Raw genomic sequence first — 18,482 nt, 5'->3', positions numbered from 1 at the left:
TCCTCACAAGTAGTCGATGGGAGAAAATATCTTAAAATATATTTAAAAAAAATCAGTCTTTTGGAAAATATGAAAGAAAAATTCTAAAAACAGCCAATGATGTTCCAAAAAAATTAATTCAGGAGATATCAAAGACTTTGCAAGTAAAAAAAAGGGGAGGGGAGGAGACTTCCAAAATGTCTGTGCTTAGAAATATTCACATCACCATTCTGTCTTAGGCCGGAATTACACTATAAAAGTTTTGTGAAAGCTCTTTGATAAAACGTGAAAAATTCAACCAATGAGATCACCGGTTGCATTTGCTTGAATGCAACTAATGCGCCTATTGGTTGAATTTTTCAACTTTTATAAAATATCTTTTATAAAACTTTATAGTGTAATCCTGGCCTTAAGCCCGGATTAGTTACACTATAAAAATTTTATAATAATTTTTTTACAAATGCAACCAATAAGCTGAGCAACCGATAAATTTATTGGTTGCTTTTTCAAGTTTTGTAAAATAATTTCCATAAACCTTTTAGAGTGCAATCCCATCCTTAGGCCGGGATTACACTATAAAAGTTTTGTAAAAGTCCTTTTATAAAACTTGAAAAATGCAGCCAACAAGGTCACCGGTTGCATTTTCTAGAATGTATCCAATAACCTTATTGGTTAGATTTTGCAAGTTTTATAAAATGAATTTTATCAAACTTTTACAGTGTAATAACGGCTTTAAGCTGATATTACACTATAAAACTTTGATAAAAATTATTTTATAAAACTTGAAAAATGTAACCAATAAACACATGTTACATTCGAGCGAACTTAACTGATCCGCCTATTGGTTGATTTTTCAAGTTTTATAAATGAACTTTTCTCAAACTTTTATAGTGTACTTACGGCCTTAGATTAGTCACTTCTTAAATTTCACTTTTTTTTTAGATTATGGACTCAAGTTAGTTATGGACTTTAGTTATGGACTCGAGTAAAATATACTTGTAGGTATAGGGGGGGCACCAAAACTATTTAAGTGCTTTGGGCCTTCAAACGTCTTAATCCGGCGCTGAGTGAACGCCGTAAGGTGGATAACGTTATTTAATAAAAGTATTTTTTTTAAAGTTTAAAAAAATTAAAAAATATATATTTGAAATAGTTTTATAAATATATTTTTTAAATAATTTAAAAAATTTAAAAAGAAAAATTAAAATTTTTAAATTAAATTTAAAAGTTTTTAAAGTATTTAGTCAATTAAATATTCGTAATGAACAGAACGGCTTATAATATTGGTCCCGTCAGTGGCCGTTGTTGGCAGGTTTTATTGTATAAAATTGTAAAGTATGGACAAAAGGCAGTTGCTCCTTCATTTCAGAAGGAAACGCAGGGATAGATGTATGTGGGTACATCCTATTGATGAACTTCATATAGTGTTTTTAAGGGTATTTATGACAAATAATTAAAAAATTCCGTGCAAAATAATCTTTAAAAAGCAGACGAATTCGCTCCTCATCCGCATCGTGTGAATAGCTCCGAATAACCCAATTGTCAAAACTTGTATGTGTGGATGCGGAGCCCGCACTTAGGTTTTGACACATGCGGACGACGTCCGGACCCGCATGAACACTTCGAAGATGCGGGCGAATTTCGGTTCGTCTGAAAGGCTCAGTGTATACCATTTGTTAAAAATCCTTCCGGACCCGCATCCGCTCCGTGTGAAAGGGGCCTAATCCATGCGATTTTTGGCTTTGGGAGCATTTGCAACGTCTAATAAGTCGTGACAATACAAGAACTTTACCTGACCTTAAAGACATCGTTTCACGCCACATGCTGAACATCTCCTTGCACACACTTCGGTCAGTTGTGGAACATGCCATCTGACGATATCTGAAAATGATGGCCATCATATGGAACATGTTTTGTTGCAGTAACAACTTTTAAAAGTGTTTAACAATTGTTAAAAATGTAAACATTTGCCTAAATGTGTCATTTCTTAATAAAACGACGCCCTCCGGTGGCGACATGTGCAACTAATTTTTTTCACCCAAACAAATCTTCATCACTTCATGAAATCGTCCTCAAAATTTCACAATTTTCTGATGACGGTCTCGCCTGTAGGCTACTTTAAAATAGGGTCTTTCAATTATGGACGTCCTGTATTATCATGGTGAATATTTACATCTGAAAAACTGGTATTATACTGATATATATGGTGAAATTGTGAATAATATGAAATGAATATATGAATTACACATTACAATCCTTTTACGAGTTCTAATGACCTTCAGAAAATTTTTAGGTCTAGTAAATCTGAGTCCGTGTGCAGGGATATGGAGCGATTTCTCTCATATGTTGAGATTCGGATTCATTCAATGATTGATAAAAATTTTTGCAAGCTTTTTTGGGCATAATGAGTAAATGTTTCGATGTTTCGATACGAGTATCCTTTCTTATATCTTTATTTCTAATTTGTTGTGTATTTCCGTGTGACCATGCAGCGCGCATCGACGCCGTGCTTTTGTGTACCTGCCGAGAAGGCAATGCGCTCGCTCTTCCGATGTTTTTTTTGTCAGTTTTTCTTCAACGTGTTATTTCAATCTGTTACCTGTTTAGTTATATTAAATCCACTGAGTTGAATATCAGCGGGTTCATTCAATCTACAAGTGCTTAATATAACAATGATTAATTTTAATTACATTCGAGCGAATGTAACCAATTTTTGTTAATACGTTGTTTTCTATATCCAGTATCGTGTTGAATGGCAGATGGAGAATACAAGATGGATTTCAGTCAGCTACTTGGATTGAGATAAATATCCCGGCTTTTAATTTTGATTGTGGTTCCTTGTTCCCTCGAATAATATTTAGGGATCGGATCTAACTATGGGCATATTTAAATCGCAAGTGTGTAAGGAAAATACCCGAACTCTCTGCCTTGAAAGGAATAATTGCAAGGTTAGCTATACATAAGTCTACTTCTATGTTGTCTTCACGATGTAATCAATATCTCGCATACAATATGTCATTACCAGTGAAGGTGCTCAAATGGAGAGTTTCTCAATGAACATTTTAAATTTTCGGTTTTTTGCATGAAGCGCACGCATAGTAAAGCCGGGTTTTCCTAGGAGCAGGTTTCTTCAGCGCGTGGAGCGTAAAAATGCTGATTGGTCAAAAAAAACCTGAATTTCAGATTTTCAACCAATCAGCATTTTCACGCTACACACTGCGCAAAAGTTCTGCTCCTAGGAAAACCCACCTTTACGCTCAATGTCGTCTTCAATTTATGGAAACAGTGTCAGGAAACCGGATCCATGGCCTGGGAAAAGACGTCCAAGAGCGATGACGGCCAATGAATTTTGATATTTGGCACCTAAGCGATCTCTTAATTTTGTTCACCGGTTCACATTTCATTTTGAAAAAAAAAAAAAAACGTAGCCGTCTGAAATATTGAGCATCTAATTTGACTTTTCGCTTTAATAATCAAATATTAGTCAAAAAATAATGATTATCGAATAGAAAATAATAACTATCGTTAAATAACAGAATAACGATAATTCTGGACAAAATAAAATAATTAATGGTGGGAGATAATTTTTCTCAGCCCCAACACAAGAAATTTTCAACCCTCACATTACGACTGGCACATATGTTCCCACTGATTCCTCCTCTCCCTGGTGATTTATTTATTTTTCCAGCATATATATTATCTATATTTTATTCCAATGGATTTATTAAAGTAGTCTTATTTCATTTTTTTCTCAGAAAAAAAAAATTGCAGTGAAAGGGTTAAAGCCGAGACAAACTCAGTAAGAAACGTTTGCTGGTCTCCACTGATTAATCAAACTCTCGTTTTCTTCCAATCCGGACAAGTGTCTAACCAATAAACCACGAAGACAAAGTACATTTCATAAGGAATTAAAGCCCTTGCCTTCGTAGTAAGTCAGTTTGTACTCTTGCCCATATTGCATAAGGACAGGGGTTCAATTCCTGTGTGGAAACCAGCAAACGTTTTTTCTGAGTTCTTCTCGGCATTAATATCCAAAAAGTATCTTTTCTTCAAGAAAAATAATTATTTAAATAAATAAAAAAAGTAATATATAAAAAACTATTCAGAGAGATACAGAGCACGATAACCCATTGTAAAAAGAGGGCACGCAACAGACGTAAACTGCATTATCTGATTGATAACAATGGTTATGGACCTTTGCATTGCGTCTCGACTATTCAACGTGCGGCATTTTGAAACTTACGCAAAAAACATCGAGAATAAAAGTTAGCAAAAAAAATTTCATAATTGTTCACTATACCACCGTGTTGCCTATAAATTTTGCTCAGTGGCCAAGTTGGATAAATTAAAAAACAACTTATATGTCTTAAATACATGCACCGCAGTTCCCGGTAAAATAGGCCACTGCAATGTATATACGCCGCACTCAGAAAAATGACCATTAGGAAAAAACTTGAATTGCCGTGAATTCCTACACGCCGCGCTCAATTTTTTGAAAGGAGATAAAATTTTAATTTGATTTTAATGATTTTATTTTAATTAAGTTAATGCTAAAATAAGAAAAAAAAGAAACACGACAATATTCTAACCAACTGACCTGTTGATAGAGCTCACAGAGGGTATGTTGTCTTGATCGCACACTCCATCAGCTAGGAGTCTATCTCTTATTTCCCAAGCAAACATAGTTGGATTTTGCTTTTTATAATTCGCAATAGCATCCACAACTTTGGGAGTTGCCACTTTGGGTTTGCTACCACCGATCACTCCAGGCTTGATTGAACCTGTTTCGTAATATCTGTGGTGGAAAAAAGATATAATGATTAAACTTTCCAAAACTGCTCGAGAAGTTTGATAAATTTTATTTATATCTTACGAATTTATCATATTTACTTATTTTTATGTATAATCCCCAGCACGTATTGGTAAATATAAAAAATTTCAATTATTTAAATTTACCAGACATTATGGTCAAACTTTGGTCTAAGCTGATGAATGCGAGATAGGTATGTTTGCACGTGGTGGGAAAAAGGTAACATTACAAGAATGATCGAAATGTCCATTTTCTTTTATCTTCTTCACACTTATTTCCTTTTAATTTAACTTTTATGGCAAAATGCGTGTAATGCATCTATCACGTTATGGAAGAAGCTGATGAGTGGTTGAATTTCAATGCTATTTCCATATGATTTTTCCACATTCATCAAACTTACCAACTTCATTTGAGAATTACGCATAATCACCGATAAAAATGATAAATTTTGTGAAATTTTCCAGATTTACCGAGAAGATAGGTGATTATGCGCAGTTTCCAATTTATCACATCTACTGTAACATACATACATTACGTGTACGCATATATAACGATAAGTCAAGGAACCAGAGAAACATATCTGATTTAATATTAAAAAAATAGATGGAACACACTCCAGCTTTATTCGACCCACCCTAATAAGGCACGTGAGAAATAGAGGGGATATACAAGGTGGTTGTAAGCTGCGTAGAAAACAAAATTGGAGGGATGATAGTACCTAACAAGATAAATAATATTTACAATGGGACCAGTGGTCGCAATCTAAGGGTCACACTAAGAGTATAAAAAAAGCATAAAGTAAATTATGCACGCTGAAGTTTCGACAGTGAATAAAAGAGACGTAATGAAATCATAAGTTGCACATCTCGTGCAAATTAGCGAAAGATTCAAAGAAGATAATCAAAGTGACTTCCAAGCATATCGTTGCATCGGTGATTGAAAGGCTGATGCACGCTCTTGTAAATTTCTTGTGTATTGATGATTGATTTCTGATATATGATTCTTGTATTGATATCGTTCGCTGTAACAAGGATTCTTGTGACGAGATGTTCCGCAGAGTCAGCAGGTATCTTGCACGCCAAACATTTCATGTGTCCCGCAAGATGAAGTGCACTGAATTCAGGTCCGGAGAACGTGGAGGCCACGGCACAACAGCACGCTGTCCAATCCAACCTCTCCCACTCCCAAAAAAAGGTCTGCCGTTCAACTGCGATGTTTTTACAGATAAAAAGTAAATAAACCTCAGTTCCTGAATGTATGTTTTTTCTTTCACCTTTCGGTTTTTGCCCAGAAGTAGTTCTTTTGTGGTGAATCGGGTAGGTAGGCCTATATCGTACTTCAATCTAAACCTCTTACAAAATTGCTCTAGTTCAGAAATTTCGTAGCTCTCCCAAGAATTTTAGGGAATTATTTCTTTTCCCTCAGATGTGCTAGTAATTAATCAATACATTTTGAATTTCATTCTTGATTTTTTTTTTTTTTATTTAAAAAAAAATTATTGTTTCAACGAAGTAATTTTTTAAAAAAAGTTCATTTTTATAAGTGGTGGTAGAGAAAAATTTGCTGACGTGTCTTGAAATTCATTTCTTAACATACTTTAGCATGTTTAATTTATGGAAAAAGTGAAATTAACGCAACTCCGCTGACCGCAGCAGCTTTTCTCCGACATTCACTCCATAGCTGGGGCTTATCTAAACAAATGCAGAATAAATCTAAATCTTGTTCTGAAAAACATGGGACATGCGTTCAATTTAATAAATCTGTTTCGGAGGATGACAGAGGGAAACAATATTTGAACTCCGTCGACTTTCCACTAGCCTTGACATGAATCCGCAAGATTTGGTTCCATATCTTACGCAAGCTGCAACAAAATATAGTTTAATATTTAAAGCAGAAATTCTTAGGCGAGCTTTCTCGAGCGTCGAAATCTCAGGGCTGGTTTGATGATGAATGTAATATTGCTAGAACGGAATTATGGAAACTTTCAAAAATTTTGTACAAGTGTTATAATAGTCATTATTATATGGACTTCAAATCAAAACGTAACGCTTTAAAAAGACGGAGTATTTTGATAGCCTAAACAATCAACTTACTCATTGTACAGATTCAAATTCTTTTGGCAAGTTATTAATAAATATAGAAAGAAAAAATCTCCTCTAATATTGATTTGACCACATGGTACAATTATTTTTTTACAATGTTTTCTACGGGAGACGATACAATTCCGATCAACACTCTCTTTCATAATGTTATCAACCAAATGACCCTAGTTTAGATCCCGGTATAACTGTTTCCGAACTTAAAAGTGTAATTCAAAACTTGAAATGTGGTAAAGCTCCTGGCTGGGACTGTTTAAAACCAGAATTTTTCAAGTACCTCAAAGAATCCTCTCTTTCGACTCTTACTAATATATTCAATAAAATTTACATTGCAAGCAAGATACCCGACTCCTGGATTGAAATAATTATTTTCCCAATATACAAAAAACGTGATTTTAACAGCCCCTCGAACTAGAGACCAATCTCGTTAATACCCGTGATCGCCAAACTTTTTACATCAATTTTAAACTCAAGAAAAGATGGTTAAGTGAATACAATGTCCTTTTAGAAGAACAGGCTGGTTTTAGAAAGGGCTATGGTTGCATAGATCAGGTGTTTGTTCTGAACTATTTTGTGCAGCATAAACTTAAGAGAAAAAAAAGGAAAGTTTTATGTTGTTTTCGTTTATTTCAAGAGCGCTTTTGACTCAAACCATCAACAACATCAAACAACAACTATCAAATTTTGTTGTCAGTACTCCGAGAACTTAATTTGAGTGAAAAATTTGTATTCATTCTGACACGGATCTCTACAAAAAACTCTCCGCCAGAGTTCGATGCTCAGAATGCGTTTGAAATTAGCATAGGTGTACTTCAGAGAGAAGTTTTGAGCTCGTACTTTTTCAATCTTTCTGAACACTTATTACCCATTTGAATTCAGCTGGAATCTCGGATTTGGCATTTCCTAACGGCACGTCACTCAACATTCTACTATACGCGAATGACGCAGTAATTTTGGCGGATTCATCAGTAAATTGAAGGAAAAAAATTATATCCTCGAAAAATTCAGCAATGACTTCAAACTCACAGTCAATGTCAGTGAAACAAAAGTTTTGGTTTTCCGTAAAGATGGTGAACGCTCTAAGCATGATGTCGTCTTTTATCAAAATAAAAAAAAAAGATACACAGTTGGTTCTTACACCTATCTTGGAGAATTCCCATTTCCTCTTCTGGTACTTTTTATATAGCAAAAAATCACTTTTTTGCTAACGGTACATCTGCAATGAAAGCATTGTGGCCCTTACTTTCAGGAGCTAAAATTAACTCCCCATTTGGTTGGTTTAAACTGTTCAATAGTATGGTAAGCTCAGTTTTTTCTTATGGTTCTCCCATCTGGTCAGTAGTATGGCATCCTCTATTTATCTACCATTATCTCAACCCTCTAGAGAAATGTTTCTGCATCTATGTAAAAAAATTATTCAATCTCTCAAAATACACACAAGGTTATATGATAAGATTAGAACTCGGTTATACTGCTTCATCTGTGACGTTCATAAAATTGATAATTAAATACTGGATACGCATTCTTAAAATGCCTGAATCTAGATTTTGTAGGATCTCTTATCTGCATTTTTTTAGTAACTCAATTACAGAAAATAATTGGGCCTCAGATCTCAAACTTCTCTTGGAAAACTCTGGATTTGCCTTCGTCTGGTTTTCGCAGGACCCTAACATAGCTGCAAAATATCAACCCTAGATTTTACAAGTTTATATTGACCAAAACATTCAAAAGGATATGAGCGCAATGAAAAATAGCATAAGTAATTCTCACTACAAGTTTATTAAAATTCAGATCTTTACGGAGGATTATATACTCTCGAAAATTGAATTGCCCATTAAAAGGGTCCTCTTTAAATTAAGAACATTACACAATTCGATATTTAAACAGGGTAAAATATTTAAAATATTTCCTGACAGATTGTAATTTCTGCAATTTGAGAAACTTGAAACATGGTCTCATGTAATTATGGTACGTGCCCGACTTATAAGTTCTGCAGGAAAAAATATTTTTCTAATATCCTGATCGATAATAATATAAATTCCTTTCTAACATACAGACACAGAGAAAATACCACCAAATCATAAACTTTCTCCTGTCTACCCTAAAACTAAGAAATTTCATTTTAGCGGAGAACGATGGCATATAGATGTTCTCTGAAAGACTCCCGGGAAAAGGGAAGGCAATGAATACACTAACTGCTATTCTCTCCCCTCCGTCCCGCTTTCTATTGTTAATTTTTTCCCCCTTGAATAAATTTATACATGCTTTTCGTTCATTTTTATTTTCTAATTAATTTTATTATTCTTATTGTATTTTCCTGTTCGACTGTATCTATCTTGCATCTCATTTTATAAACATGTTTAATGTATATGTGTGTGTATATATTCATTTATGTGCTCAACTTTCCATTTCTGATTTGTGTATTTTAGTTTATTTCTTCTAATCATTAATATATATATATGTATATATTTCTTTTAGTTTGGTGCTCATGCATGCTTCTCACCTGTTTATTATTTATTTTTCCTTTTGTACTCTTTTTGTTTTGTATATATTTTTTTCATGCATGTATTTCATATAAAACAAAAATTTTAATGTCATCTTGTTTCCTTGTAACGGGGCAATTGGCCCAAAACAATGAAGATTATTATTATTATAAAAGTGAAATTAACGCAACTCCGCTAACCGCAACGGCTTTTCTTCAACACACACTCCATAGCTGAGACTTACCTAAACAAATGCAGAATAAATCTATCTAATTTTAAGATAATTTATTTAAAAATGGCAAATCATTCATTGGAACTTTAGAACTGAAGACTGCAAAGCATGTTTCAGATTTTTTTTTGTTTTCTTTTCAGTTTCAAACTCAAGATGCTTCTCTGAAAAAAAGAGATTTCACTGAAATACTTATAAAGGATCATAGCTCAAATTTTTAGTAGCAAGGAACCGATGTGGAAAATCCCGCAAAAATTAACACAGAATGGAGTTTTAAATAAAGTCGCTAAAATTAGGCAAAATTTGAGAAGTGCACAGAAAACGGTAGAAAAACGAAAGGAGAATAAATTGCTAAACCCGACTGGCCTTCTCGTTTTCTGTGAAGTGCATACAAGGAATCGGTGGTAGAAGAAAAAAAATAAATTTATTCATATTAAGGAAACAAAATAAACCTGAAAACTTGAATGCATTCGTTTTTCGTCGAAAAGTTTCTAGCGAAAATTTTCAAGATTTGTTGCATGAAGTAATAATTTTTCTAATCGCGAAGAAAAAATTCAAGATTACCGCAAAATGTCTTAAATAACACGCAGTCGGTTTTTACTATTTAAATTGAGTGATATTGTTAATAAAATATAATTATCATCATGATAGCGTACGGCATGCAATTAATAAATATGACCATAAGATATTATCCCCAGACATCAACCAGAAATATAAGGTATTTCAAAAATAATCACCCGACTTGAAATGCGTATATTACGAAAAATATTGAACATAGACGCTTGAAAACAATTTTATATTACATGGGTCTAATCAAAGTTTTTTTACAAAATAAATTAAAGGTGATCAATATGTCCACCTTGGAATGCACGGCATATGTCTATACGGTAGTCAAATTCGTCCCAAATTTTTGTGAGCATGTTTGCATCCACTGCGAGTGGATTTCTGTGGACTACACGTGCGAAACTCTGTCGGACGCGCTCCATATTTTCTTTTGACATGCGGGGACGGCCAGGGGAATTCCCTTTACACAAACAACCCGTTGTTTGTACCAAATTGTTTATACGATCGCCTAATGCTCTGAGTGATAGGAAGTTCAACACCAGGGTATTGTCGACGAAAAGCACGATGAACAGTTGCGCCGGATTCGCACTTCGGAAAGCTGATAGAACACAAAACGATTTCTGTTGTGCAGTCGCCATTTTGACAAACACTGAAGTGACGGCCGAAGGAGGAGCGTTAGCGCTACCTGTCGGCAACTTCGTGAAACTCGAGATTTCCCTCTTTCTACTTATACATTAATCGATTAAAAGCTGAATAGTTATGATTTTTTTAAATCGGATGATTATTTTTGAAACACCCTGTATGTTTCGATCCAATACGAAATTTTTAAATATAAAATTTCTATGTTTGAGGTGGACGATTTTTTATTCTTGATTTAACTTTCTCGTGTTACGTCTTTTCAAATGCGAATTCTCGATGAATTCGCGCGACGAGAGAATTGAAGTCTTATGTTACTTTAGGTTTTTTTACACCATGTCAGCCATATTTTCTAATATATGTTACTGCAATTCAAATAATATATCTCTGATGGTGGAATATCATGAACAAAAATCCATGCTATATACAGTAGCGCTCAACAAGTTTGTAGTCTTGACAAATGGAGTAACGTGTGTAACGCCAATTTGTTTGCATGCACTGCCCTGACCTTGACATACGTAAGGCAGAAGGGCGATATTTATCGACACCCGTACCTGAAATTCGTTTGTTTCGGGGTTTGTGAGCTTCTATTGTCTAATTTTTATTTTTGGGCAGATCAAAAGTGTTTTGACTAACACAGTTTAATCAAATATGGAAGTAATTTATTCTTATTCAATATGAATCTAGAGTAAGATTATGCAGAACACATAATGAAAACTCTAAAACGTAAAAAAATATTCGGTCGATTTTTTCGGGAAGTGTAATTAACCCTTACAGTGGCAATCCCGAGATATCTTGTCAAACTTGATCTGCTTTATTTCGGTCACCCCGAAATATCTCGTATTCTTAACACGTTTATACTTCCAATGTGGCAGTTATAATGTGGGTCAGGAAAATTTTAAAAACCGCTTACAGGGTTAAGGCTTCAAGGAAGCGGTAAAGTTAAGCTCAAGTGATTTTTGTATTTCAAGACAGTTCGTAAGTTTGTGAAAATATGTTTTATAATCTCGGGACTATGTAAAATGTAATTTTCTTTCAATATAAATCAAAGAAGACAACAGATAGAATAATCAAAATGCAAGCACGGAGAGATCCTCGAAATGCCGAATAGGCAAAATACCTGATGAATTAAATTCGAATCACGGACTGAATGTGAGTGTATCACTTTTAAAACATCAGCTGAACATTATGGGCTAGTTTGGTTGTCTTCCAAACGAAAAAAAAGTCGTCTTTACTTACTTAATTATAGTAGGAGAGGGAGAGTTATGCCAATCTTCCTATTGATGAGAGAAACAATTCACGGTACAAATGGATAATATTTAATACATATATGAGATATTACAGGTTCTTATAGATAGTTATAAGGTAAATCATAGGGTAATTATTGAGGTATTTTATGAGTTCTTACTGATAAACACGAAAATGAAAGTGGGGATACTTCTCTGCTAATGGTATAGGTAGTCTTCAAAATCTGAAAAGAAACACAATGGACAGGTTTCGTTGCAATAATCTATTTCATGACTACATGTCGTTCTTTACGACGTGACAAATGCCGCTATTACCGATGTACTAGCACGACAATTAAATATAAACATTGTTAAAAAAATTTTAGACACATTACTTTTCATTGCGCGAAAAAAGAATTTAAAAAAATACCCACTTACCACATGGGGTAAACTTATTGGGTTCATACCAAAACAGGCCAAGTAGTGTTATGCACTCCGAAATTTTCCAACGAAAAGTTGACTCATTCTATTTTATTATAATGTCCATGATATGACGGATTTGACTATTTATTAATTGTTTGCATTCATGTTTGTTTCTGTCAAAAGACTCTTTACCCACCATACAATAATAAATTTTTCCCCTGATTTCACAAAGTGTAGATAAGCAATTTTTTGGTCATGATAATTTGTAATGAGATTCAGTGATTGTGTTTCATAGGAGACATTTCATTGAAGACAATCAAATATGGAATTTCTGGGCAATTTATTGTTGTCAAAAGACATTTGAGCGTTACTGTATGTTTCTCCGAAATCTTCTCGATATGTCCTGGACGCCATATATCACGGATGCGCAGTGGTGCGTTTTGCGAAATACTACGACGTCAAAACATTTACTTACCTTGAAATCAAAGGCGGTTTAAGCGAGGGTGCAAGGGGTGCGTTGTTTTTAGTATAAATGGCCCCCTGCCTGTCTAAATCACATGAGAACATTTCATTAAACATTTTTAATACAAATGATCACCAGCCTGTTTTTAATCATGATAGTTCTAATGTGATTTGTGTAACATTCCTATTTCCAGTTCTTATAATACCGATTTGAATATCTCCATGTTCCCCAGTGTTGTCCAGATCAATAATATTCTGGAAAATTCAATTTTAATTAATAACATATCCGGTTTATCTAATAAAAATTTTTGTTTCCCCACATTAATTTCTTGAACATGATATATTTATTTTGTTAGAAACGGGGTCTGTAAATAATTTTTCGTTCCCAGACACTCTCCGGGAGTTTTCTATTATACAAATCGAGTCTCAAACAGTTTTCTGTGCGTAGATTCGAGTGGAAGCATTATATTAGGTTATCGTAAAAATGTTTTGAGCTGTCCGTGTAATTGTGAAATCCAGATTTTACCTTGCCATTGAAGCCGATTTTTCAAAACATCAAAACATGTTTGATTGTCGCAAATTATTTTCCACCAGATAAGATATATATGAGAGATGGTGAATTCAATAAATTCCTTTTAACATTTTCTGAATTATCAGCCGCATACTGATTTATAATTCTGGCTGGTGATATGAACGCTCGCGTTGGGAAAAACAAAATATTTTGAATTTGACCGACTATATATTATAACAATCTAGAATCTCTCGATTTGAGAAAATCGGAAGACAAAGATATCAACTCAAGATGAAATACCCTTTTCGATCGTACTTATGAAAATGATCTTGTGCTCCTCAACTGTTTTAGGCCAGTATTACACTATAAAAGTTTGATAAAAGTCCTATTATAAAACTTGAAAAATGCAGCCAATAAGGTCAACGGTTACATTTTCCAGAATGTAATCAATAACCTTATTAGTTAGATTTTTCCAGTTTTATAAAAGGACTTTTACCAAACTTTTATAGTGAAATACCAGCTTAAGGCCGGTATTACACTATAAAAGTTTGATAAAATCCCTTTTATAAAACTTGAAAAATGCAGCCAATAAGGCCACCGGTTGCATTTTCTAGAATGTAACCAATAACCTTATTGGCTAGATTTTTCCAGTTTTATAAAAGAGATTTTATCAAACTTTTATAGCGTAATACCTGCCTTAGGCCCAAATCCCACCAAAGTTTTTCGCCGCGCGTCGATTTACAGCGAGATAAGGAATTTCGTGGCGAACACCCATCGCTTTTTTTTGCCGATTTCTTTTCCCCTTGAAAACATTGATATCTGTACCTGTCCCCCCTCCCTTCTCGCCGTCTTCCATACGTCAAAATGTGAATTTTCGTGGCAGAAAACTCGTCGCGACTCGAAGCGAAAAAAAAATCGGCAAAAAAAAAAATGGATGGGTGTTCGCCACGAAATTCCTTATCTCGCGGTAAATCGACGCGCGGCGAAAAACTTTGGTGGGATCTGGGCCTAACAAGATCTGATCGGAAAGGAAAGGTTACATATTCTTGTGCATCGGGATTCAGTGTGATCGATTTAGCTTTTGTCAGCTGAAATGTATTCTGAAACAAACCCGGATCTTGTGCTTACTAAACCATATTCCGATCATATGCCAGTTAAGATAACATTTTTAATTTCGCCACAAAAAAACGCATTCCCTGCCATTTTTAAGGGAGCATCTTGAAAGCACGATGGGAACTCCCTTGGAGAGATTTTTAATTTAACATTTAATCAAAAACTACAAGAAAATGCTTCTCATTGCGACCCGAACCAGATCATTGTTTATCGGGGCGGCTTGAGACAGTATCTCTTCCCGTGCGAGACTTCTTTTTTGAGCTCCCTGCCTATCCCCTCCCCACGGCCCCACTGCGTCGGGGGCCCCCTGGCTGGAATCTTTCGCGGGGACTCAAGCCAGATTTTTATGGGGCAAGTTCTGCAGTTTATTTATAGTGTGGAAAAAAATTATAAGGATTAGAGAGTCCGAGGCCCCCGAGCATTGTCCCAGGCCCACATTTGAAATAAATTTCTTAATACAGAAATTACCTCGTTATACATCAACTTTAAAGGATAAGAGGGAGTTATGATGGTTGAGAGCTGTTTCGAGGATTAAGTCATCTGACATTATATTAATAACGAGAAAATAAGTCTGGATCAGAAACTGGGACGTATGGTCACGAACAGTTTGAATGTTAAATAATGGTGAAAAAAAATCAGGTTTATCTCGAGGTCCTAGACTGGAACTCTGTTAGCTCCCCGCCCCGGGTCACCTTTAAGGGGTTTAATGAAAATTCACCGCCATGCAATTCACCGCTAGGAAAATTCATCGCCGGAAAATTCACCGCTAGGAAATTTCACCGCCGAAAAATTCACAGACTAACAATTCAATGAGAGTCAGAAAGCGAGGGAGTGAGCGATTGAGTTACTGAGTCAGTGAGCGAGGAATTGAGTGAGTGAGTGATTGAGTGAGCGAGCTAGCTACTGAATCCGTGAGGGAGTGAGCTTCTGAGTGGATCAGTGACGCAGTGAGTAAGTGAGTGAGTGAGCTACTGAGTGGATCAGTGACGCAGTGAGTAAGTGAGTGAGTGAGCTACTGAGTGGATGAGTGAGTGAGCTACTGAGTGGATGAGTGAGTGAGCTACTGAGTGGATGAGTGAGAGTGGTCTACTGAGTGGATGAGTGACGCAGTGAGTGAGTGAGCTACTGAGTGGATGAGTGACGCAGTGAGTGAGTGAGCTACTGAGTGGAAGAGTGAGTGAGTGAGCTACTGACTGGATGAGTGACGCAGTGAGTGAGCTACTGAGTGGAAGAGTGAGCTACTGAGTGGATGAGTGACGCAATGAGTGAGTGAGCTACTGAGTGGATGAGTGACGCAGTGAGTGAGTGAGCTACTGAGTGGATGAGTGACGCAGTGAGTGAGTGAGCTACTGAGTGGAAGAGTGAGTGAGTGAGCTACTGAGTGGATGAGTGACGCAGTGAGTGAGTGAGTGAGCTACTGAGTGGAAGAGTGACGCAGTGAGTGAGCTACTGAGTGGATGAGTGACGCAGTGAGTGAGCTACTGAGTGGATGAGTGACGCAGTGAGTGAGTAAGTGAGAGAGCTACTGAGTGGATGAGTGACGCAGTGAGTGAGTAAGTGAGTGAGCTACTGAGTGGATGAGTGACGCAGTGAGTGAGTAAGTGAGTGAGCTACTGAGTGGATGAGTGACGCAGTGAGTGAGCTACTGAGTGGATGAGTGACGCAGTGAGTGAGCTACTGAGTGGATGAGTGACGCAGTGAGTGAGCTACTGAGTGGAAGAGTGAGTGACCCAGTGAATAAGTGAGTGAGTGACCCAGTGAATAAGTGAGTGACCTAGTCAGTGATCCTACAGATATGGCGGAAAGTTTTAATAATGACTTTATTAGAAGAAATTGAGATGGTACGGAAGAAATGACAAATTGCTGTTGCACAAGAGAATATATTCAATAATTCCATTAACTCTATATTTTACTCAGAATCATCTTCTAACGAAACGTTAATAGGAATAAAATAACAGAGAATTAAAAAATAATATAAAGTAAGTGGATACACGATGAATTAACTTCCTAATACTTGAATAATACTATTATAAAAAACATTGTTGATCATCAGTAAGCAATGGATTATTTTTTCATGATGAACTAGCTGTTACCAGCAACTTCATTGGTGTGGATTCTGCAATCTCAGATTTACTCAGCAATGATTTTCCCTAAACCACTTTTACACCTCATGATCCCCATGGGTGATGAACTTTCAGAAATCCCGTTTTAGCGCGTGTCTACATCTACAGGGTGATCAGCGAATAAGCCCTTATTTCAAAATTAAATATCTCTACAACAAAGATCAATAGAATTATGCGGTAAACGGTACGTTTATTAGCAAAACTGTAAGAATGTTGTACAGAAATTTCGAAATTTTTTTTTTTTTTTTTTTAAATTCTAAAAAATTAAAAAATAACTATGCATGGGCTGCGGTATGCGCCAGAGGCATTATCGGCCCCTTCTTCGTGAGAGAAACGATTACTACTGAACGTTACGTTACAATTTTGGAACAATTTGTCAGCACACATGGCGCATACCGCAGCCCATGCAGTAACTTTAGGCGAATGCAGTGGTTTCTCTTCACACAAATAAGGATTTTCGGAACCCCAAAATCTCCAGTTTTTTTTTTTTTTTAAATTTTAAAAAATTAAAAAAACTAAATTTTCGAAATTGCTGTACAGCATTCTTACAGTTTTGCTAATAAACGTACCGTTTACCGCATAATTCTATTGATCTCTGTTGTGGAGATATTTAATTTTGAAATAAGGGCTTATTCGCTGATCACCCTGTATATACTGCATATAAAATAACATGTCCTGGCTGATTCATCATCGCCGAGCCAAAACCGCTGAAGCTATAAATATCAAATTTTGTGAATAGTTTTGTTTCACGACGTGAAGACTCACTAAGAAAGGTTTTTCCATATTCGACTCCTAAGGGGGGTTCAATAATGGAGGGGGTCATATGTTGGAATCACGCCTAGCCGAAACCGCTGAAGCTATAAATTTGCCATTAGGTCGATATTGTAATATATACAATATATAATACAGAACAATCCGATTTTTTAATTATTTGTGACACTACTAGGTTAAACCTAACTAATTCACTCACTCACATATACTTACTAGGTCACTCACTCACATATACTTACTAGGTCACTCACTCACATATACTTACTAGGTCACTCACTCACATATACTTACTAGGTAACTCACTCACTCAGTAACTCAATCGCTCACTCCCACGCTAACTGACTCACATCGAACTGTTGTCGGTGAATTTTCCTGGCGGTGAATTTTCCGGACACGCCTTTCAGGGCAGTAAGTTGCACATTCTTGAAAACTGCTTGGAACAAGAAATATCTGAAAAAACACTACATAGCCATAACACAAATACCATTCACTATACATTTTACTTCTTTAAAATCCCTTCAATCACATAATCTTCACCCTGGCATGGAAAAGTACAATATTTCTTGTTCCAAGCAGTTTTCAAGAATATGCAACGTATTTCACGGAGAGTAAAGGTTTTTGACCATGTTTTTCGCAAAACGCACCACGGTGCGTCCGCGATGTCTGGCACTCAGGACACATCGGCAATGGTTCTAAAGTGTGCTGGGGCTCCACCATGCTAAGACCACGTGTCCCTTTGCTTGGTGCGTGAACAGGCTGCAACAATCTTCTTTCAGGAAGACGGTACTGACAATCGGTGTCGTGCCTTGTGCGACCGTGCCCTATGCGACCAGTGCTCTGAGCGGCCAAGATGGATATCGTCGTGCCCTGAGCGACCAAATCCTTCTCCATTCTTTACTGGGACAAATCCTTTCTTTTGGGATATCTTGGTGAATAGAGTAATCTTTCGATTAGATTCCCTTTCTTCCTTTGTATTGAAACTTCCCTCATATCACCAATATAGGTGGAACTATAGGAATACAGTTAATACCGTTTATACGACCTTCTTTATCT

At 35.9% G+C, this 18,482-nt stretch overlaps 1 protein-coding gene across 1 annotated transcript in view; it reads right to left on the bottom strand.

Annotated features, from left to right (window-relative positions):
• Nucleotides 1-18,482, bottom strand: part of LOC149080503 (uncharacterized) — a 466,415-nt gene that overhangs the window by 300,937 nt on the left and 146,996 nt on the right. Inside the window, exon 3 of the mRNA XM_089239593.1 lies at nt 4,577-4,774. Coding sequence (XP_089095719.1) covers nt 4,577-4,774 — 198 coding nt within the window. The remainder of the gene's footprint in view (nt 1-4,576; nt 4,775-18,482) is intronic.

This window comes from Pholcus phalangioides, unplaced genomic scaffold (assembly GCF_987345545.1).
Source record: "Pholcus phalangioides strain wild (caught in Gottingen) unplaced genomic scaffold, Ppha-v1.0 ptg000011l_1, whole genome shotgun sequence".
Lineage (NCBI taxonomy): Eukaryota > Metazoa > Arthropoda > Arachnida > Araneae > Pholcidae > Pholcus > Pholcus phalangioides.
The sequence above is the reverse complement of the archived record's forward strand: the minus strand, read 5'-3'. Positions and strand labels throughout refer to the sequence as shown.